General features: G+C 41.0%; 1 protein-coding gene across 2 annotated transcripts; it reads right to left on the bottom strand.

Annotated features, from left to right (window-relative positions):
• Window positions 1-370: 370 nt before the first annotated feature.
• On the bottom strand, window positions 371-21,848 carry NCEH1 (neutral cholesterol ester hydrolase 1). Of its 2 annotated transcripts, XR_013922507.1 has the most exons (6): window positions 21,600-21,848; window positions 11,516-11,744; window positions 9,586-9,655; window positions 6,938-7,109; window positions 3,727-5,431; window positions 371-1,832 (listed from the first exon to the last, which is right to left on the bottom strand). XR_013922507.1 is itself a non-coding variant. In XM_080349548.1 (5 exons), exons 1-5 carry the CDS (start codon window positions 21,735-21,737, stop codon window positions 4,814-4,816), a joined length of 1,227 nt encoding a protein of 408 aa, XP_080205674.1. In that variant the 5' UTR covers window positions 21,738-21,848; the 3' UTR covers window positions 372-4,813. The 2 variants fall into 2 exon arrangements, 1 of the variants encoding a protein (XP_080205674.1); XM_080349548.1 differs by having other exon boundaries at window positions 372-5,431.
• Window positions 21,849-22,896: the final 1,048 nt, after the last annotated feature.

Raw genomic sequence — 22,896 nt, 5'->3', positions numbered from 1 at the left:
TTTGAAGGTGCTGTTGAGGATTTTGTGCCAGAGACTTTGTCAGGTCTCAGGTGGCAGCTCAGAGTCCATTGGGTGCTCACTGTGCATCCTCCCGCAGCAGCACCGGGCATGGGGTGATGTGCACCCACCCCTGGGAGGCACAGCCCAGCCTGCACACTCAGCCTTTTCACTGAATTTAAGTAAACATGATGGGAAAAACTGTTCTGTGGGGCCCAGCCTGTTTTTGATGCATTCAATTTAATGCAAGCAGGAGAATGGCTCCTGCTGATTTAAAAATAGGCTCAGAAGTACTTTGAAGCTTTTTTGCCCAGCACTTTTTTTCAGCAGGGGGAAAGCTTTATATTTTGTTAAAGTCACAGGAACCTGCTGGACAAAATGGCAAACCCCCACATTAGGATATTTCGAAAGTAATACTGATATGACCTTTCATAAATGAGAGAGCAGGGGAAGAAAATGGGTGACAGTTCAGAAAGAAAGAATGTGAAGGGAAGGCAAATAGGAATGGAAATGGAACTAGGGCTCCCACTGGCTAAAACAGTGACACTGACCTCTGCTAAGTGAAAACTCAAATTGGAAATATTGTACATCAGGCGGAAAAAAAAACAACAAAAGAACCGAACAGAAAAAAACCCACAACAACAAACAATGGTCCTGGAGAAACAAACCAACCAACCAAACCACAAAACAAACAAACAAAACCCCCAAGCCCCTAAACAAACAAAAACAACATCACAGATCTATTTAACTTTATTTCTTTGTTCTTCATTTTGATAGCACATTTCAATCACAGTTGCCAATTGGGTCTTACAAGATCTTTCCCCTCCACTGGGAAAGAAGCAAATAATGGTCATGCATAAGATATTGAATGTATTCACGTCACATATGCTGTACTTTGGAGTTCCAAATATCATAAATATCATTAAACAGGCTGGTTTTGTTTTGAACAACATAATTGTTACAGATTATAGCAGCTTAAAAGGTTTAAGACAAGTTAATCGACTTCCAGTATGTTCATTTGAAAAAATTTCTAATAAAGTTTAGTAAGAGATTTAAAAATATACCCATGATGCACCTACTTAAAAAATATAGAGGCCCAAACACTACAAAACAATGTTTTAAAGATTAAGCATTTCTGTTTAGTTTGTAGGACTTAAACCCATGATGGCCTTTCTACTTTGCCTAGGGATGTGATTTTGGAATTACTTCAATAAAGGTTAGGAAATTCAGCTTATTTGTGATTTCTATACACAAAACACCTTTAAATTAGTCTGGGTTTCCAGAAATGCTGAACACCCACCCTTTAAGAGATTCCAAGCTAGGCAAACAAAACCTCCGTTTATTCCTGCAAATATTAATCAAAATACTAGAGACCTGCTAATATAGTTCCCAGGTCCCAAAAGCAGGATGCAAATGCCTATAGGTTCTTTTTTTTGTTTAAAGCTTACATTTGAATGCTTTGATGGTAATTAGGGAGATATTCTTGCATAGATAAAAATCTAATTGTAGGAGGGGAAACAAAAAAAAAGCTATCTTCAAAAAGTAGCTAGCTATACTCCTTTATTTAATGAAATGTAGACAGATTTATTGAGTATCTTCTTTTCCAAGAGTGACTTTGTAGTATGTGCTAGTGAAATTTTGTTACAAATACTCGATCGGATCCTAGAACATGCAAAGTGCCCTAAGCTGCTCTGTGAAATAACCAAGGAATGAAGTTGCTGGGTACGCCTGAGGAAACGCTTCTGGAGATGCAGGACTAAACACCTGAAGAAATCAGGATGTTGCAACATGCATTTAATCTTCATCTTGCAAACTTCCAACTTCGCGTACCAGGACTACGTGCAAAGGAGAACAAAAGCAAGGTAGGAGGAAAGGTGAGTTTGGACTAACACTTACTCCAAGGTTTACTCTGAATTTTAATCAGGTGTCTTGTGCAGCAATATACTGAAAGGTCTTCTTATAGCTGGAACTCAGACCTTTTTTTACCTGTTACAGGATCCATCACATATCTTTGCAGCTATCACGTACTTAAACCATGTCGCTGCACGATAAAAGTAGTCAGGACATTTTGACAGAACTAGGTAATACTGTAACATCTCATCCAAGTTGTGCTGCGATCTTAGATGTCGCATCAAGCTGATGATGACTTAGTAAACATATTCCATCCAGTTATATACTTACTACCGTTTCTTGTGCCAAGACTTCAATGTGCTTCAGTGCATGAAGAAAATTTACAACTGACTCCATTAATATGTATTCCAGCTCTCCATTTCATTTCAATGAAAAAACCAGCAGCAATTATATTATAGCTTCATAGCAGGTATTTATAACTTGGCTATCAACACATGCTGATCTAAAGCTTTGCAGATAGCTCTCAAGCAAACTTAATTATTATAGAACTTATATTAACCACTTTCTTTTTCCAGTATTACAGTTACTACTATCTTTTAATGACAGCAGGAGGAAATAAATTACATCTTTTCTGACATGGGTTTACTCTTTAAGTGGGAAAGCCAGGAAGAATCATGTTGTTACAACTCAGTGTAACAATATATTTTTATTCTCTTTAAGTCATGGTTCAAAATCAGGTAAATGGAGCTGTCTCCATACAGAGGAAAAGGACTCTGGAGCAGATTAGTAATTTGTCTTTTGAATGGACATAACTTTGGTTGCTGTTTTAAGTGTAAATTATATCTATTGAAGCTGTGCTTATGGAGGAAAGAGGGTTTAAATCCAGAAAAAAGTTATAAGTCTTCTGCAGTGTTAACTGGGTATCTTGACCAAAGCTTATTCTGATTCAGGTTGTCAGATTCCATCGAGTCTTTGTAAAAACTAAATGGAAGAAGAATCTGGGCCACTGTTGAAAAAGCTTTGGCTTGTGACCTCCGCGTGAACCTAAGCCCAGAAATGAGTTTCAGCCTGCATGACTGAGCCGACATTGAGGCCTTGTCCCATTAATAGCTTTTCTTAATACTTACAACCACATTAACATCCTGATGTTTCTAGGAAGCAATGATTCAGCACAGCCACTCTCTTATTTAATTCAGATACCAATCGAAGTGGACTGCTCTGTATATATTTTCAATGACAGAAGGCAGTTTGCTCTACCAGTGCCTTTTTTTTTTTTAAAAGAACTTTTCAGAATCCTGCCATAAGAACCACTCTAATGAAATTGTCTTTGTCATGACCTCGCAACAGCCAAGAAGCCTCATCTTCTGGTACTTTGACAGCAGCCAGGACAGAGATGAGCCAACTGCACAGGAGGACCCACAACAGAGCAACACCACCCGTCATGGCCATCAAAGAAGGATGGAAATTCCAAAGCTACGGGGGCCGTTCAGTGCTTGCCAGTCACCCTCACGTCCCTGTGCTTCACCTGCACCTGTGAATTCAGCTTCACAGCTCCTTTGTGAGGTAGGAAATTAGTGCTCCCTCTCTTGCAGAAGAAGAAAGTGAGGCGTAAAGAGATTAAGTTGTTCTCCTGGGGTCCCACAGGAAATCTGTGGTAAAGCTAAGGACAAATTTAATCCAGTACTTTAGTCACGGGACAGCCATTCTCTCCTCTTTGCTAGAAAGACTGGGCTTTTGACACAACCTTCGCTTCTGCAAGCAGTAAGCATCCTGGACAACACACAGTGTCACAAGTTGTTTCACTTCCCTGTCTTGCTGTCTGGAATTTACAGACTGGCTCAAACTGTAGAGATTTGTTGCATAACAAGATCATCTTACCTCACGATTTGGGTCAGTCTCCAACACAAAGTTTAGCTGCAAAGATCAGATTTAAATCTTCCATATAGATTAGAGCCCACTTCTGTTCCCTTGCTGCCATCCTTCCAGTAAGCATGAAATATAATAAACATTACAAGCACAAAAGAAAAGTCAATGAACAAAAACTACTATTAATTACAAACATTAGTGCAAACGACACAGTAGATTTTTTTAGTAGCTTGTATGTTCTGTAAGGAAGTCATGAAGCTGAGGCTTTAAACACAGACAAAGCCACATTCTTTAGCCAAATAAGTAGTCAGCTTTGAAGCTCACTCACATAAACCACCTGGATTCTGCTGCTACACATAGTATTTTGTCCTATATATTTCTATGCAAGCTGTAATACTTTTTATTGAAAATATATTTAGTCCTGTGCTTTTATAAAATATAAATAACTAAAAAGACCGAATTCCAAAGCTGAATTACATGTTTGGCTAGGAGACTTGTCTAGCATCGTCTTAACTGCCCAGAAGAGCTTTTTATTTTTTTAAAATTTAAACGAGCCATTTGACTATGTGCCTAAAGCCAACACTTAAATCCATGCATGACATTAAAATGCATGGCTCCCCTGTCAAAGGCGAGACTGCTCACACTTTCTTTGACAGCAAGTGCTCACCGCTGTTGAAAACTAGCTCCCATTTTTACATATTCACATGTAGATGTAGGTGTTTGGCTTATCTCCCATCACTCAAAAATTGATGGCCTTTGTGACTAATTAAGAGTCAAAGCTTGAGAGCTGCAGCCAGTTAAGAATGCTACAGGAATGCTGATCTCCCTGCTCAACATTTGCTTATGTTTGGCAATAGTCATCTGAAAAAAAGGGGGGCGCCAAAAAATAATCAAAGTTTGAAATGGTATTTCTCAAAATTCTTTGCTGGGCAAGGTCAATCGAGCTAGTAAATGCTGTAGTTAGTCGTCTGTAACTACCCCCCACCAGCAGCTGCAGTTGAACGGATGAATTTGGAAAAGTGCACTTTTTTACTGTTTGCTCTTTAGCAAGAACAGACACCAGAGTTGGGCACCCCGTGTCTTCTGAAGAGATTTCTCTTCAGAGGTTTTCATCCAGCCATTTGATGTAGCTGTTCCTGGTCTGAACACCCGCTGAGAAGTCAGTAGGCCAGATGGTGAATATCATACAGCCATGAAAGCAGTCATCAAAGTGATCGAGCGTGACTTCCACGCCGGCGTTCTCCAAGCGCTTGGCGTACATCACCCCGTCATCTCGCAGGACGTCGTTCTCACAGGTCAGGATGTAAGTCTTGGGCTGCATCTGCAGAGTTTCATTGTCTGCAAGGAGCGGGACTGCTCGTACATCAAGCAGCGCTGGGATCTCCTGGATGATTTCAGCCCTGCCTGTGGTTTGTATTAATGGCTTGTAGTTCTTTTTGAACGATGAAGGTAGTAGAGATGTCCAGTTCAGACGTCCTCTGAAAGACAGAGCTTCGCCAACATCCAGAGCAGTGTGGTTGTTAATCAGCAGTGAGTGAGCCAAGTCATAATTCCCATTGAAATAATCTATCCAATAGTTGATCATGACATAACGGGGAAGAACAGGCATATTCATGTTCTGCTGATAAGAAGGTGTATTGAAGTCAAACGCCTGAAGGACTGGGTAAATTAAGGCCTGCAGTTTCGGTCTGACGGTCAAATGCTCATCTTTGCTAAGCTGTGTGAAGAATATAGGGTAGAATTTGGATTATAAAGAAAATAAACATTACAATATCAACATAAAGCTTCATGCAGGCAACCGTTCATTTGACAATTTTTAGGCTGAATTCTGCTCTTATGCATATAATGTTGCTCTCTTGTCTGAAGTATTAGCAGGGCGATCTTTCTTATTTTGTTAAGATGGCCATCCAGGCAGACTCAGTATCCTGTCTCCAGCAGAAATCAATGGCAGAAGCTTGTTGGAGGGTGTAAGAAAAAAAAAAAAAGAGTAAAGTGGCATTTTGCTAATGCAGTTTCCAGTTAAACAATGTGCAATTGAAGAACTTCCTGAATCAAAGGAGCTATTCTTGCTTTTAACAGTTTTTAATGGATTTTTCTTCCAGGAATTTATCCAATTTATTTTTTTTCTGAGCATATGCAAATTGTTGGCATCCACAGTTTTCCCTAGCAAAGGCTCACCTTGTACAGAATTACCTCACTGTGACCTGAACCCGCCATATGCATTTGATTTTATCCTACCAATTATACATTTGGTACCCTCTAATCTTTTTCTGGAAGAATCAGCAAACACTTGTTTTGTTTCATCTTCTATATGAGACACAAAGTTCTCCATCATATCCTATCTTGTCTGTCTCTTTTTCAGGCTGAAGAACCTTAGTGTATTTAATCTCTCCCTGAAACAGTCCCACGTCATCATTGCTTTAAAAAGAATTATGCATCAGGGAAATGAATTAGGAATGCTGCTTTCAAAACATGGTACTATCATGCTTATCAGTCCTCAATTTTGAAACTTTTAGTGTAATTGTCCCCTATTAATTTTTCACCCTAATTCAATATTGCAAGGTTGTCATAATAATTAGCTGTCTGCACATGATAACTGCTTTCTTATCACCAATGGTTATGGTAATATAAAAAACCTAATAATAATATTTTTCATGGTTGAGTGAAATATTGTTACTTGCCCCAGGCTGCCTTTAAAATCTTTACTAGATTAAATTCAGATTACATTTAAATTGCAGATATACAAAAGAAATTTCCTTAAAATTGCAAAATGCTACAGGATGACAATTTAACAGAAGAATTAAGCTTCTATTTATTGTATTTTTGTCCCTCATTTTTATTTGAAAGAAATAAAAACATTTTCAGAGACAAGCATCTAAAAATAGAAAGCTAAATTGATAAATTACACATGTACCTAGTTACCTACTTAGAAAAATAAAGAATTCACCAACAAAAGGGATAAAAAAAGTAATTTAGCTACTTGCTCTTAAAATCTCACCCATAACAACTCATAACTGTAGTAAGACATTGCAAGTGATGTGATTCATATTGCAATTGACTCATTTTTCTTCTGTAAAGTGACCAGATGCCGGCTTTCTACCATTCTGTCTCTAGGGTTGGCATATCACCTTGTGATGATGCAGCACAAAGAACCTGTCAACCTATATGCATCTCTGAATTAGGGATTGTCGTAGTGTAATACATAACAGAGACTGGACGTTACCTGCTGACACACAGCAGCTGCCAAATTTCCTCCTGCGCTATCGCCAGAAATTGCAATTCGACTCGGGTCAACTGAATACTCAGCCAAGATATCAGGCTGCAAGAAATGTTTAGTAGCCCGAAGAGCATCGTGGAATTGCTCAGGGAAGCACACCTCTGGTACCAGCCTGTATCTGCAAAAGAAATGAGGTGAGAAACAATTATTACCATGTATCTACCTCTCTTTCAGGATTAGCAGGTGCTATCAGGTATTCTTTAACGGCAAATTACTATTTCATTAGCACAAATATGATGAGAAAAATATGAGGTGTGTAATATTTATGTAAGACTTAATCTTATAATTAATGCTCTAATTCTGAAGAATTAATACAAACCTACTAGATATGAATAATACCAAAATCGTATAAAATTGTGCAGCTCATTCCTAGGATTTCCCAATAGAGGATTTAATCACACATTATAAAAATGAATGAGTATTTAAAACAACCTTGGCAAGGGAGTCATTATAATCAGCCTGTTTTTGATCCAAATCCCCCATGACTAGTATGAGGAAGAATATTTAATATACTCCCAAGAGATTCCACTGAGCCAAATAGCTAAGCAGTTTTTTTCCTAAATTTTTACCTGTGCTCAGAAGGGGGTGAACCTTGCTCACCTCTGTGCCACGAAACCAACAATACCCAAGAAGCGAAGCCAAGAAGAACCAATTTCGTTTCAGTGCAACAGATTCAGTAATTCCTCTCCTATATCAAGGAGAGGAGCAAGAATATGCCCATTGCACAGGTGGAGAGAGTGAGGCACAGAGAGAGAAAACAGTAAAACAGTCTGCCCAGGAAGAGCCAGCAGCTGAATCCCATTCACGAGATTTTCTCAGTTTCTAAACAGTGCGGGAGAAGTCTGTTCATATTTACTGAATAATATGTAATATAAGAGTTGTTACTAGGCCTTATGGTACAAAGTATGTCTTCTGTTTGTAGCTTTTCAAATAACAGATTTTACATATTCTCAGCAGAGCTCAGCAAAACAAAATCCAATTTTCTGATTCAAAACATTTTCTTTACAATCTAAACTATCAAAACATTTTCTTTACAATCTAAACTAAAAAAGTTTCATATGCAGAATAAATTTTAAACTTAGGTTATGCAAAAAGCATTTTGAACTCCAAATCTGACCTGCCTTCAGAAAGCAACCTATATATTGCATCAACTACTAAGGAATACGAGAGAGTCCTTTGGGAACTCCTTGCAAAACTGGAAAACAAACTATGGATGTATCATGAAAATGAGACATGCAATTAAACCAATGAGAAATCTAATTAGACTTCATTACTTGAGTAAAAAACTTTGACTGAAAGATATAATGGCTAAGGAGAAGAGGTAAACAATAACTCAGAGAAACAAGCAGAATTACACCACCATAAATCAGAAAAGGAATAATAAGGAACTTTTCAATACTGTGATTGCAGCTCGTCTGGAATAACCAACAGCTGCTTTTGTACTTTTCATTGTTTCTACTAATAAATTAAAAAAAAAAAAAAAGGGGGAAAAAAAAAAGGTGATCCTTTAAAGTATGCTGTAAGTATTGAATGAGTGAATGAGTAACATCAACTCCGTAAAATTAAGTTGCAATTAGATCACAGAGCTTGGTTTGTAATCAACAGCAGGTGGGAAGCTTGAGTAGTTACATCAAGTGCTTGGGTGTGCAACAGAAAATATTAAAATTGACAATAAGGATGGGAAAAGTACCAATCAAGTAGGAGTCATCTAGGTAGTCAGCTAGTCGAGAGGTTTGTTTACTTTAGACTTGTTCAGCAAGTTAAAAAAGCAACCCTGCTTCTCTGTTGTCTGACACCCTGGCAGTCCTTGGCTCTTGAGTGGAGGACAAAGCTTAAACGAGACAGTGGAACAGCAGGAGGTTGAGAGAGCGGCAGGGAAATGCCACACTCCTCAGTGTATTCTGTTTAATGAGCCGGGGAGAATGATTTGAGAATTTTTTACATTGCAGACCCTTGCTCAATAGGACATAGAAATTACGGTTTATAGACAGACTTCAGTGGTGTTAACATATATATATTTTAATACCATATGATTTTTAATGTGTATGTGTATATGTAAATATATTAAAAATATACCTTGCACCCATGGGAGTGGCCACTGAGGATGGCAGAAGTCCCTCTTGCCACATGAGAAGGCATAGAGATGTAGTTCAGCCTTCCTTCAGGTATATATCATGTCCAAATCTGTTTGGTTTGTTTGGTTGTTTATTCTTAAAGTTCACAAGTATTTACAGGATCATAACTTGGTACTTGAGTGATCTCAGGTTTTAGCTGCACTCCTTAAATATAGATACCATTGCAAGATGCACTAAAATTTGCATTTTAGTAACTGTCCAACTGAATTAAGTGCTACTTTCTTTTCCCACATTTCTGCCTTCTAGAAGGACCTCTAAAATAATTAAAAACCCAAATGAATTTTTGATACCTTTCCAATTTGTTGTGATTTTAAAACGGTAAAAATATCACATCGATAAAGAGAATGATTGTCCAAGTTAAAGCCTTATACACAAGCCAGTGACAAGAGAAGAGCTAAAAGGACTATATTATGTATTTCTAATACCTTAAAATTATTTGATCAGTTTTAGATTACTCACTCAACTGAGACAACTACAGCATTGAGAGATTCAGCCATGATTCTGCAGAGATTGTGATAAAGGCTTGTTCCTGGAATGAAAGGACATGGTGTTAGGAACATACGAGTCCATTTGTGTCAATATTCACAAAGCCGTAGGTAAACCTTCTCAGAAAATATAAACACATTATACAAATATAAGCAAAGTAAATGAGATCAGCGTGCAATAGATAATTGCCAAATTCATATTGTAGCAGAAGGAACATAATTCATGCCTTGAAAAGTCCCTGCAGTCTAATGCTTTCTTTCTCAGCTGGTTCTTGGTGACTTGAGGCATGTCATTTCATCTACCTATTACAATTCTCTCAGTTGGGCAAAATTTAGGGTACCCAGAGGCTTGGGGGCATTAGCGTCCAGAGTTACCACTCTATGAGTCACTGCTTGTTGGTCATTTTATTATAGCGTGCATTGCTTTAATTCTAATGAGTTGCCTATTAGTGTCAACTGAACTACTCATTTAAGGGAGGATTAATCACAGCGATCATATTTATCGGTGGACTGCTTTTCTTTAATTTTATTACTTTCCAGTTACTTAATTGATGGTTCCTGGTACTATAAAATACATTAAGACACTAAGCGTTTCCTAAAGTATCTAGTTTTAGAATTTAATATTTAGCGTAACATTTGTGCCATTAACTTCTGCATCTTGGACTCGAGGACAGTGTCCTGACACAGCTGAGCTACAGTCATCCAAACAAAGCGTGACAATTTAGTATAAACTTTTGTCACAAGAGTCATATGCAAACTGTTACAAAACAAATGAGGTGGGCAGCACACTAACAAACATCCCTTAGACAGGCCTAAGAAAACCCATCTCAGAGTACAAGCCCTCTGTAGGAAGAGAAATAATTTAAAGTGCTATAGGATAAAGTGATGGGATTTCCAAAGGCATGTGAAGGCCAGATTTTAAAGTTATTTAGGAACCTAAATCTCACTTAAATCATGGTCTAAGAGACTTACACATGCATAGTCCAAATGCAACCCGTCTTTGTTTTGGAACATTTTGGAAAAACTCCATTAATGTCATTAATGTTCTTTTGCTACAGATGAAGCCACAGGATGCATGAGGGCTGTATGGACTTCATAATGTCACAAGAGCAATGAGGAAGTAAAAGGAGTAAGACTCCCATCAGATGGACCAGCTATAAGAACCACATGCCCTTTCTCCTCCCAGGGTTTTTCTCCTGTACAAGGTGGTAGGATCAGCAGTTAGCTTATCACGGTCTATAGCTGTACCTTAATTTCTCTGATTGTGTTTGTAGCTTCCAAGTTAATTGGAGTAAACAGCATTAATTTTCAAGGTAACTTCTGCTGGTGGTGACAGTTGTCCCCTAAGGGAGGAGCCAGACCATGGCAGGGGAACCCACCTCTACTCATTTCCTCCATCACTCTGCCCATTGCCTCTGATCAGCAGGATATATTCCAAGTATGCATTATTTAAAAGCCAAACGTTAGCGATGCTGTTACAGTGTTGTTCAGCTCACTCTTCTGTTAATTATTGAGTGAAAATGGGGCAAACCCCTTACACGTGGTTGCTGGATCCTGATCGGCATTTGAACATGACCATAGAAAACGGAGGAGTGGCCTTACCCCACCCAGGCATCCCAAGAATTTAAAACAATAAGCTATTTTCTCCTCTCAGGATGTAACAAAATTAATCTTTTGGCCTTTTTACAGCTCATGTGCAGATAAGAGATGCATTTTTGCTGTGTGTTCATGATATTTTTTCCCCTCCCTCCTTAGAGCTGGATCTATCAGAGCAGAGACAGCTACTACTGAAATCAGGTATGTCTTAGCAAAACGGTCATGCCTGGCAGAAAAAGCAGCTTTTGGCTTCTCCCGCTAGGAGGACACCAGCCCAGAATCCTATTTAATTCCTGGCAGACACATACTTGCACTTGCCAAGGCCCAGCCTCCTCCGTGGATATAAACAACGCTGCGCTTGAGCTGTTCATCCCGCTTCCTAGGGGGTTCAAATATTCGGACTTCCACGCCATCAAAAACAGCATCTGTGATGGTAAGGTCTTCAGAGGAGACAGACTTCAGTTTGTCAAAGGTACAAATTATATAATTCAGAACTATTAAGTGATGGCTGAGTCTCAGGTAGTGAATCAGGTGACACTAGGAAAAAAGAAAAAAGGACAGTTCTGTTACTTCAGAGCATATCATACAAAACCGCATTGATGTTTAATGCAACCATCTTCAAAGGGCAGGTCCTATATGAAAACGAATATGGATTCTTAGAATATTCACCAGAAAATGAACAATTATCAAAGACCTCTAATGCTTTTAAAGCTGTGTTAAAACAAAACCCTGTCCATAAAAGATTCTGTGTTGTCAAAATAAATCAAACTATGAGCACTACATGGATCAAAACAAATGTGAATGAGCACTCAGATCCTTGCCTTTGAAAGACACCTCTGAAAAGAGATGAACATCGCCAGTGTGCTCCACCATGGGACCTGGGAAGCTCCTCAGACCAGGGCCAGCAGAGGGCAATACCACACAGACTAATTTTTTGTGGTGGTAAGATGCCAAAAATGCCAAGTACTTCTCTTGTTCCACCCCAAAGCGTTAAGTATTTCCCCTTCCAAATTAAGAATGTTCTTGAGGATTGCAAAGAAATTTGAAAACAGGAATGGTCTTAAAGGAATATAATAGTTGTTTATTGGCTTGTCCTGTATTTACCTACTGAATTGGGAAGGATCCAAAACACTATCCAAGAACCATGGCAGGCTAGTGACTTTTTTTTTCCCCCAACTCCAGCAACTAAAGCACATGACTTTTTTTTTTTTGGGTAGGTGGGGTGTAACACACTATGAAAATGAAGAATGATCTGATCTTTCTGTCCCCTTACAGTAGAAGGAATAACATTTTATCTCCTTCACCTATTCAGGACTCTTGTTTTCATGTTTATTTTTTTAACTTTGCCCTGAAGAGATTAAAAACCTATTTGTCTCAGCAAATAGCACGGGGATCCAAGGCATTCCTCCAGCCCAAATGGTCACGACCTGCTCCCCCTGTGTGACCTGCACACTATTTGCGGTGAATACTTGTGCCCATTCCCTGGCTGGTGTGAAAGGGGAGGCAAAGGGTGAGCCAAAGGGCTGCAGGAACCACGATGTTGATACTGGACATTAAAAAGTAGTGGAGGTCTTTCTCATTTTGCAAAGTTAATCTCTATGCTAGTGATGAAGGCTAGAAATTGGAAAAATCAGCTCAGCCTTTTCTACAACTTTTTCAGTCGAGGCGATGAAGTTGGGAGGTAAAATTAATACAGGCCTGATGTGTATCTTTAGGATGACCACCATAAAGAAAACTGTCAGCTGGGATTTTTTATTTTGGATAGAGGTAACAGATAATTGGAAGAAAAAGTGTCCTGTTAGGAGAAATGCAGCTCGGCTACATACAACCACTTTACTGTTTTAATTCTGCTGGAACCAGTGGTACAGCGCAAAACCGCCAGTATGAATTAAAAGTGCTGACATCCGCAAAAGCAGGATCACCCAGGTACCGGTCTGACCACATTTCACATTGTGAAGAACAGATACTTGCCATAGTTTAACCTGTACAAAAGCTAAGTGGAAGCCAAGTCTGGTTCCTTGTGACAGCCGTGATTTTGCAAGTAAGAGTTTCAGAGTCTCTTTCTGGTTTCTATTATCTGTTCACAAGGAGACACACACACCTCCGGAGGAAAAGCTGATTTTGAAGCATTCAGCAGCATCCATGAAGATCTGTCTTCATAGGTCTACAGCCCCAGTTTCTTACATGTAGCATTTTAATCTGTCATCCTTAGTTTGAACGTTAAAAAAAAATAATAATAAATATATATATATATTTGCTTTCAGTTAGGTGCTGTAGAGAAACAGCCTTGCATAGCTGTATTTCCACTGCAGATTGCTGTAGAAAACAAACAAGCTTTTATATGGCTTGCTATGAGAGCAGGGAGAAGAATTCACTTCCAAAACAAGAATTTACAAAAATGACCTTATTTTCTTGCTTTAGCTTGTAGTAATGTCACCCTGCTGCCATAGTTTGGTGGTAATCCAAATTTTAAAATGCTTGCTGCTTTTTGGATGGAATATCATTTCTTTATACTGCAAGGCATTTCTCTGGGAGAAGAAACACAAAGTATCCAGCCATTGGGAAGAAATGCTGAATTCATGAGGCTGTTTGTACCTCTGAATTTCAGAACATGCTTTTCTCCTACTGTTACTGAAAAATTCCCACAGGAAAATCCAGTTCAAACTCAAAATCTGAGGAACAATACATCTATTAATAATCTGGCACACACTTTGTTGGGCTGCCACTTGATGTAACCAGCTGAAGACCAGACCCTCGCTGTGCCCCATGGAGGCTCCTGGGGATGGTAACCACTGGGAATCAACTTCAGAAATACTGCCAGGGAAAACTGTGCATTTGTAGATTTATTTTTTTTTAGCCTGACTGTTCTGCAATAGACATCCCGTTTTAGTTTTCTCCCCCTTTAGTCCACATTCTTTGTAGATGAGATGATCAAATGTTCCCTGGAATCAGAAATGTTTTACTTTCAAGGCTAGTTAGTGTTGTTTACCAGGAAGAGTTTTGCCCTGATCTTTAAAACTCAAAGCGCCGTGGCCATCCCCAGGTTATCACAGGCTTTCATGCCTTTTTTCTTTTCCTAGAATAGACCACTCTTCCTAAGAATCCAAAAGCCTGGAAGAGACACTTTGTACATCAGGGCACAAAAACAACAGCCCTATTTTTTTTGTTAGGCATTGGCTTTTTTTTTGCTAAACACTTATCAGACAGATTTTTTTGTAAGTACACCTATCTAATCAGTCTGTCTGATTGTCCTTTATAAGGCATCGTGATTGCACTTTTTGCTGGCAAAGAGCTAGTCTTGTCCAAAGTTCTTATAAATAAAATCCTGATATTTATATTTTTTTCTATAAACAAACATTTAAAATAGATATATGTTATCACTCTGTAATATAACTACTGGCAGCAGATGTGTTTAATGGTTGGCCAACTCTTCTAGGACTACATTGCCCCCTAAAGAGCAAACCTGCCCATTCTGTTGACTGTGCATTCCTGGCACCTTTCTTGTGTAGACACGAACAAATGTGAAACCTCAGAGTACTGCCTTGCTGCATCAGCTTTCTGTGAAGCCAGCAAAATCAGAGAAACAACAGCAAATTCCAGCCAGGTCACCATCTTACTGAGAAGCCAAGGCAGGACAGAGAGACTGGGGGGGGGAAAGATGCAACCAGCCCTTTTGGCCACAGTCTACAGCTGGATTTGGCTTAAATCCATTATCAAAACCGTATCCAGTCACCTCATGTCAGCAGTGAGTGGTTTGATCCTTGCTGGTATCTGTGACTTTATCACTCTTACTGTGACAGAATGCAGGACTGTTGCAGGCTATCAAATACAGCACTTAAATACATGGAAATTACGTGTGCGTGTCTATGCATGCAGAATAGAAGAGAGAAAGAGTGTTCGCTGGTGAAAAGGGAGACAAGACAGCGCTGTAATAAAAGCTAGTGAAGACACAGCAAAAGGACAAGGGGGAAGTTTAGAAATTTGGGGGACTACAGAAAAAAATAAGAGGGGATAGTACAAAGATGAAAGCCCTATGGGCAATTAGCCCAGAATTGCTGCACCAGCCCCAAGCATGGCACAGCACATCATTCAGTCTGGGTCACAACCACAAGTTTTCCCACGTAGGAACAGTTTTTATGCATCCAGCTGAATAAACACTTTTGTTTTCCGAACAGGTAACTGGGAAAACGTGTCAGGTGAACCTGATGGCATCATGGGCTGGATCGAGTAATGGCAAGTAAGGCAGAGCTGGATGAACAGGAGGACCCCACAAGACAGGCTAGCAATGCAAATGTGAGTATTTTGCTGGCTTTTGAGCCAGTTAAGCAAATAACCACCGTGGACGTATTACACTACCCCTATTGCTCATTTCTGATTGCAGCTTTTCATTTTTGGGCTGCTCTCTGTGAGACCCACATCTGCCTCAGCAGCACTGTGGCTTATGCTCCCCAGCCCTCCAACAAGTCAGGCAAAGCAACCAGTACAGCCACAGTCTCCTTCTCTTTTACCAGGACATCCCCATAACAGGAGTTTTCAGGTAGGGACAACCCAGGGACCCCCTAGAGATTGAACTGTTCAAGACTGATACCTTCCTCCTAGTGAGTTATTTGGTGAGGGGTACTGGATAGTGACAGATTTAATTGACGTAGGAGAAAATTTTCAATAAATGAAGAAAGGAGTCAGGGTGGTGGTAAAAAGCTGACAGAATGAAGAAAGTAGTGCTCTAGACAGGCAACATATTCACTTTAATCACCAATATCTGTCCCTAAACTATTAGGATTCTTCTATTGGCTCCTCATCTGGTAATTTCATGAAGAATCCCAAATGCTCATGACTACTACACCTACATCCCTCATGGATTTGTATTCCATATTAGTCATGGGTTCTGTATTACCAAAAAAAAAAAAAAAAAAAAATCCAAAATAGTTTTCCTGTTGCTAATTTCTATTAACCTCTTAACAGTACTCCACATATTGGAATTCTTTGTCCTCATATGACTTCCAGAGCTAATACTGTTGGGCTTCACACCTCCAACCTTTAGTCACACAATTATTGCAGCAGGTCACATTCAGACAGCGCACAAAGGCACCGTGTCCCAGTGCATCAGCTGCTTCCTCTGCTGCCATCACAGCTGTCAGACCAAAGGTCCCGCTCTGACCTTACAGGCCTCAGCAGGATCAGGAATTAGGCAAACAACTAAGGCTCTTTCTTCATGTAACACTACTGGGGACTGAGCCAAATCTCACTCATGACTCAAATGAGTAATGATGCTGGAACTGGGTGACTGAACTGTCTAAGACTAAACTTCCTACCTTAAAAGATGCAGGTACTGTCCTCAATTCAGGCATCACTTTGCAAAACACATTTCTAGAACATTAGAGTCCAAACTGCCAGCTACAGTATTTGTAGTCAGTAACAGAGATTAGTGAAAAATACACTTATGTCATTTCCCCCTTTAGCTATGGGCAGAACATAATTTTTCTTGTACATTTCATGCAGTTTATCCTGTTTAAAGGTGAATGCCTATTTTCTTTTACTTTACAGACACATTTCTTAATGCAGATGCCTTATTGCCTAGTAAATAATATGTATTTTTAACACTGTTATATAAAAACAGTCCTCAAAGACAAGTGCTCTTAGTTCTACAAATTGCCTTTAGAACTGAAGTCAAGTAGACTGCTTCACATTTTAGCAATTAGAAGCAGAAACCAGATTACATTTTTAATGTAAGGTTTTGTGCACATAATGGATGAATAGGTATGTGCTTTTATACTAGACAGAGACAAAAAAACAAGCTATGTTACTGCACAGAGGACTTCCAGCGTGATTCCGTTTCTGCTCCGGTGCCACTGCTGTGAGACTCACCTGCCACAAGGAGCAGCTTGGCTTACTGTAAAGCAATCCCAAGACTTTTTTCTTGCATGTAAAGACATCAAGAACTTACTTGGGCGGCTACAACTATGACTTATATCCAGAAGTCACACGCTGTGAAATATATGAGTAGACAGATTAAAGTGCTAGAACTAACTACTGTTTTCTGTAATCCTAGATGTTGATGCCCCACGCCCTAGAATTCATTACAAAAGCTAGTGGCAGAGAGTCATGAAGGGATTGATTGCTTGGCTGATGAGGACAAATATGAGGATAGTTTTCTCCCCGTGCAGCTGCCTACCTTCTTCCATATACATCTATCGTATGGACTCTATGCCAACCTATTCATCCTTCTAAACCTCTGCTAACAGCTGTCCAAGTTCCAGAAAAATCCTTTCTTCCTTGCCATGCACCAGAATAGCAAGTATCTTGACAGCGGTGTTCAGAAAGAACTTACTGCTTATTAAGTAAACACATACTGCTCTCTTTACTCTGATAAGGGAGATTGGTTAAAGTAAGAAGTGAAAAACACCTCTATCAATCCTGCTGTTAACTGCAGAATTACAACATGCTGCTTTAGACACTTCTTGACAGACTCCAAGTAAAACAACAACTATGGTTAAACTTGTTGCTCAGTCCTATAATTAATTTTATGTGGCTGTCCAAATTTCAGTGAATCTGAATTCCAACACACCTATACGTATGTACATAGTTTTAATTTCTGATCTAAGATTGTGTTATATCAGTTTTCTGTAAAAATGTTACCATGCCCTATTTTGAGACAAGTGAGAGGGGCAAATTACTCTCAGTTAAGCACTTTCACATCAATTCATTGATATTTTTAAAGTCCAAGTTTCTGTGCTTTCATTCTGGGGCGGCACAGGACATTAAAGAGGGTGCAGGAACAAGGCTCTAAAAACCCAGCTCAGTTTCCAGCTGTCGAGGGGGGTGACAATAAAACCCTGGCAGATGTATTGTTAACCTCCTCCCCGCCTCCCTTCCCCCATTTGCCCCTCCCTCTCCCCTATTCCCACTCAGGACAGGCGATTGGGAGGGAAAGAAGGACAGAGAGAAGAGAGTTGGAAAAATTAAAAATGTTTTACTAATGCTACTAATAAGAATAGAGAAAATAATACAAAATATACAAAACCAATCTTGAAAGTCTCAACAACTGCAGAGCCGGCAACCAAAGTCCTGGATTGGACTCTGCAGCCAACAGGAGCTGGATTCAGTCTCTCACTAGGCCTCAGTTCGCAGGGATGACTAGCAAGGTCCTTTCCTAATGTTGGCCATAAGGAAAAGGGAAAAAGGAAAAGGGACGAGATCCTCGTGATCTCCCACTTTTATATGAAGTATTCACGTGAATGGAATGTGGTGGTCAGTTTCTTGGTCACCTGCTTCTCGTTGCCCCTCTCGGGAGATGTGAATCTGTCCTTATCTGTAAGTTTGCATTCCATTGCTATGTTTACCAAAACATGTATCTGGTTCTCCAGGAAAATGCAGCTAATATGAAAGCTTTAGCTGTCAGGCAAATTCACTAAAAGAGAAACTTGTTTTTTTAACAAAACCAGGACACCAGCTCCACCACTGGAATTTTTGTGACCTCAGGTAAGTTCTCTTCCTATCTCTGTTCCCCCCAATTTAAGATTACGATGACAGTATCAGTCCTCTCTGTAGTATGTTTTGAAACCTGTTCACAGCAACTGCCATATAAGCATTATGTATATTTTTAACCATGTGATTATACGTCAACTTTTGTTGAAGTGTCTCATCCTAAACTAGGATGCTGAGTTGGTCCTTATATAATTAGTAGGCTTAAAGCTAATGACAGCCTTATAATGTTTTATTGGTAGTGATTATTAATGCACTGAGAAAAGAAACACATTATCCTTAACAAGAAATTGTCATGCTTAATTGTCAGTGTCTTTGCAAATCTATTTCAAAATAAGGAAAAGACAAATAATTGCACTTGAAACACATGAAGTTTGTTTCATGCTTTTGGAAAAAATGATTACAGTACATTTCAGAGAATTTAAAAGTCAGAAATGTACTTCTGTCTGCTATCAAACCCACAAAGGAAAGTAATAAATAGCAAGCTGAAAATACATTCAGAAGTGGGGCAAAGTTCAATGGTCACATTTAGAGAAATGTTAAACCACTTGGTCTTGCAATAGCTGGTAGAGAAAGAAAGGAGAAGCTGAGCTCTAGGAAAAGGCATATCCTTTATTTAAGATACACACAAAAGCTGTCTAACAAAGTAAATACTCAAGCTTAACTTCTGCAATCCTAGCTTCAGTTCACACAGTTCCTTCTTAATGGCAGTCATTTATTCCTGACTTTTTGCTGTCTCTTTTGTGTTGGAAAGACTTCTAACACTTGGAAAAGCAACTTCTCTTTCTCTCCGAATGCCCAAGGCTCACCTGTTTATGATTGAGGGCACCTCTAACACCTCACTTTTATGCTTTTGTGCAAAACTCACTTGTTTCTTTGGTTTGTAAGCACTTGTTCCTTCCTTTGGTTTCTAAGCCACATTACAGGAACTTTTACTTGTTTAGTAACTTTTCTCACTATAGAAGTTTGTATTTCTATGGCCAGAGATGTAAACAACCAAGAAATTACCACTTCCCCCTAACAGAGACTTCCCCACCCCAGAGAGCAGGGACAGATATGAGCATGTCGGCCTCTCGCTGCCAGTTTAATCCAGATGCCACCAGTCAGGCTTTGTCCTGCCAGATCCTCTTGGCATTAAAACCTCTAGAATATCTCAAGAGAGATACCCGTTAGCCTCCAGGCTAGAGGCACCAGAACTCATCTGACTATGCCCCACATACCACATAAACAAACTGAATGCGTACATAAGCCAACAGCAATATACATATATATAGTCACAGTCATATGATTTTCTAAAGATAGGTCTCCTTCAGCTAGAGGTTATGGACTTGATTCAGGTGTTCCTGGCTGAGCTGGGTGTTTTGCAGGCAGCAAGCTGGGGGGCATCATGGCCTTTCTGTCCATACCATGGACGAATTTGGTTGAGATGGACACTTGCTGTTCAGTTACTTAACAACATAGAACAAGTGAGTGTCAAGCCATAGATTTTCCTGAAGAATTAAGATATTGTAGGCCATGTCTGCCTAATTTTCATAGCAGACATACAGGAGGGTATGTAAGTAAGCAGGTTTTATCCTGTACAAGCAAGCAGGCTTTATCCTTTTGTCCTAGATATATGCTTTGATTCAGTGACACATTTTGACAATGAAAAGATGCCCCAGTAGCTCAGAGGAGTGGTCTGTCTGCTCCCAGACTGTTTCCAACAGTGGCAACCAGAGAAGCTATTCAGGCAGAATATGTTAATACAAGTCTGGACACTATGTGTAAGCCACTTCCCTCATGCTTCCCAGCATCTGCAATTATTGTATTAGGAATGTAGAAGGTACATTCCCATCTAGTCCCTGTTAATTAATTTAATCCCATTTTGAATATGCTGGTGCTCTCCACTCAAAGTCCAAGGTTTTGTACATTTTAGTCTCAACTTAGTAAACTGAAATGCTGCTAGAAAAATATAAAACAACAACAAACCCACAACAAAACAAAAAAAAACCCCAAACCTTTCACATACATACTACCTTACATCAGGCCTGACAATGACTGATTCATCCTTTTAAAAGATCATCCTAGAAAAAAATAAAGTTGACAGTTAAAGCCACTATCAGAAAGCTTGTGGTCTCTGATGTCAGCATAAAAGCACTGGCAGAATATGAGGGAAATATAATGAAGTGACAGAACTGGCATGTGTGTCTTGTGACGAAAATAAATAAATAAATAAATAAATATCGAGCATTCAGTTTTGTTCAGGAACACTATTCCAAATCAAGGCAGTTTTGTATGTGAAAGAGCTTCCCTACGTCTTCTTTCCTTAAGGCATACTTAATGTATCAGAATAAAAAAACATTAATTCTCTTTTCTTGATCAAAAGCCTGCACACCAGACACGAGACTAAATCACATCTAACAAAATCTACACCATGAAACCCACAAGGGCAGACTGGATGCCAGCTTTGCTGAAATGTGCACGCTTGATTTACCGATCAGGACGAAACCACCAGCAGCCTGGGGCGACCCCATCGCGCCTCCTGCCCGGCGCTGCCCCGGGTTTCACCTCCGCCCGCACCCGAGGCCATTTGCTCCTCCTGGATGGGACCGGGACAGGACCCGGCACAACGGGGATCGGCTGCAGCCGCGGATGTCGGTGATGCTGCCGACTCCTCCCGCTCGGCTGTAACTATCGAGCGCTGCCTGCGGCGCGGCTTTCCGGATGGGCCGGTTCCCCCTCGGGCCGCGGGGACTCCGGGACTGGTGCGGGAGGGCTATGCGGGAACCTCCTCCGGCGCGGCGCGGGGTGCACATCGCGACCCGCGGGCGCGGCCGCCGCTTCCAGCCGCCCCCGGCACTGGGGCGCGTTCGGCGGGGGGAGTCTGCCCGCCTCTCCAGACCCGGGAGCGGGCCCGGGGCGCTGCCTTACCGTCTGCTGCACTGCCCGGAAGGTGGCATCCAGCAGCATCAGCTTCCAGGGGTCCGACACGGTGCCGGGCAGCGGCAGGTACACGTAGTACGCGGACAGGGCTGCCAGCGCCGGCAGCAGCAGCCAGGCCGTCCGCATCGCCGCCGCTGCCACCCCGCGGTGTGCGGGGGCCACCTCAGGGCCGGGCTCCCCGGAGGAAGCGCCGGTGTTTCCGTGCCCAGCCCGCCGGCTGTGTGCCAGCACCCGCTCGCGGCGCCCTTATCTGCGCCTCCGCGCCCGCGCAGCGCCGCCCCGCCCGGGGCCCGCCCGCCTGGCGGGGAGGCCGCTCCGCGGACCTCGCCGCGCCTCTCGGCCGGGAGCACCTCGGGCCGGCCGAGAAGAGGCCTGTGCCGCATGGCTGGCGGGGGCCCGGTGGGGAGGGGGCTGCGTCTCCCCTCGCCAGGCTGGTGTCGCCCCGAGCGGCACTGCCAGGGGCTGAGGGGCCGCTCCGCTGTGCGCTGGGCCATCCGCACTCAGGCCCGCTTCCCCTCGCCCACCCCGGGGCTGCCATAAAGCATCCATGAGGTTCTGTAGGGCCGGCGCAGGAGGCAGCGAGCCCACAGCAAACCCCCCAGTTTCCCTTCTGAGGGGTTCCAGCACCAGAAGATGTGCAGGATGGCGGCTTTTTGCCCACAGAGAACGGAACACCCGGGTCCAGGCAGGGTCTGCCCTTCTCCACCGAGCCCAGAGGCTGTGGCGGAGGCGAAGGCTGCGATGGATCGAATCCAATCAGTCCGGGAGGATCCCAGCTGCTGGGTGTTTCCAAGAGGAACACCCTCATTTTAGCTGAAGAAACTGTACTGTTTCCAGTTTAACAGACCAATTCCACAAAGGAGATTTTTTTTTTTTTTAAGGTGTGATTATGTTCTAATTTTATTTTGGACTGGGAATTTTTATTGTTAACCCTAGGTCAGTAACAAATTTTAGTTTAATGCAGGAACATTTCCTGTACCGAAGACAACAACATTTTCTAAATAAGTCTTTCATCCCCATAAGCGCTTTGTGAGATAAAAAAACCTCTCTTTGCAACATGCGGGACATATACATACTAGAGAGTTCAGCCTTAACACAAATGACTACTTAATTCTTAGCCACAGAGCTATCTTCAGCAAATTAAAATACTTATTTAAATAGCCAGTTTCACATGTATTATGAATCTTAATGCAGAAAAAAGAATGAGCACTGATTTTAACAATAACATTACTTTAAAAAATGAATTTGTAATACTAAAAAGTCACATAGAAATATAGAGTCCTGG

This window comes from Nesoenas mayeri (genome assembly GCF_963082525.1).
Source record: "Nesoenas mayeri genome assembly, chromosome: 9".
Lineage (NCBI taxonomy): Eukaryota > Metazoa > Chordata > Aves > Columbiformes > Columbidae > Nesoenas > Nesoenas mayeri.
The sequence above is the reverse complement of the archived record's forward strand: the minus strand, read 5'-3'. Positions and strand labels throughout refer to the sequence as shown.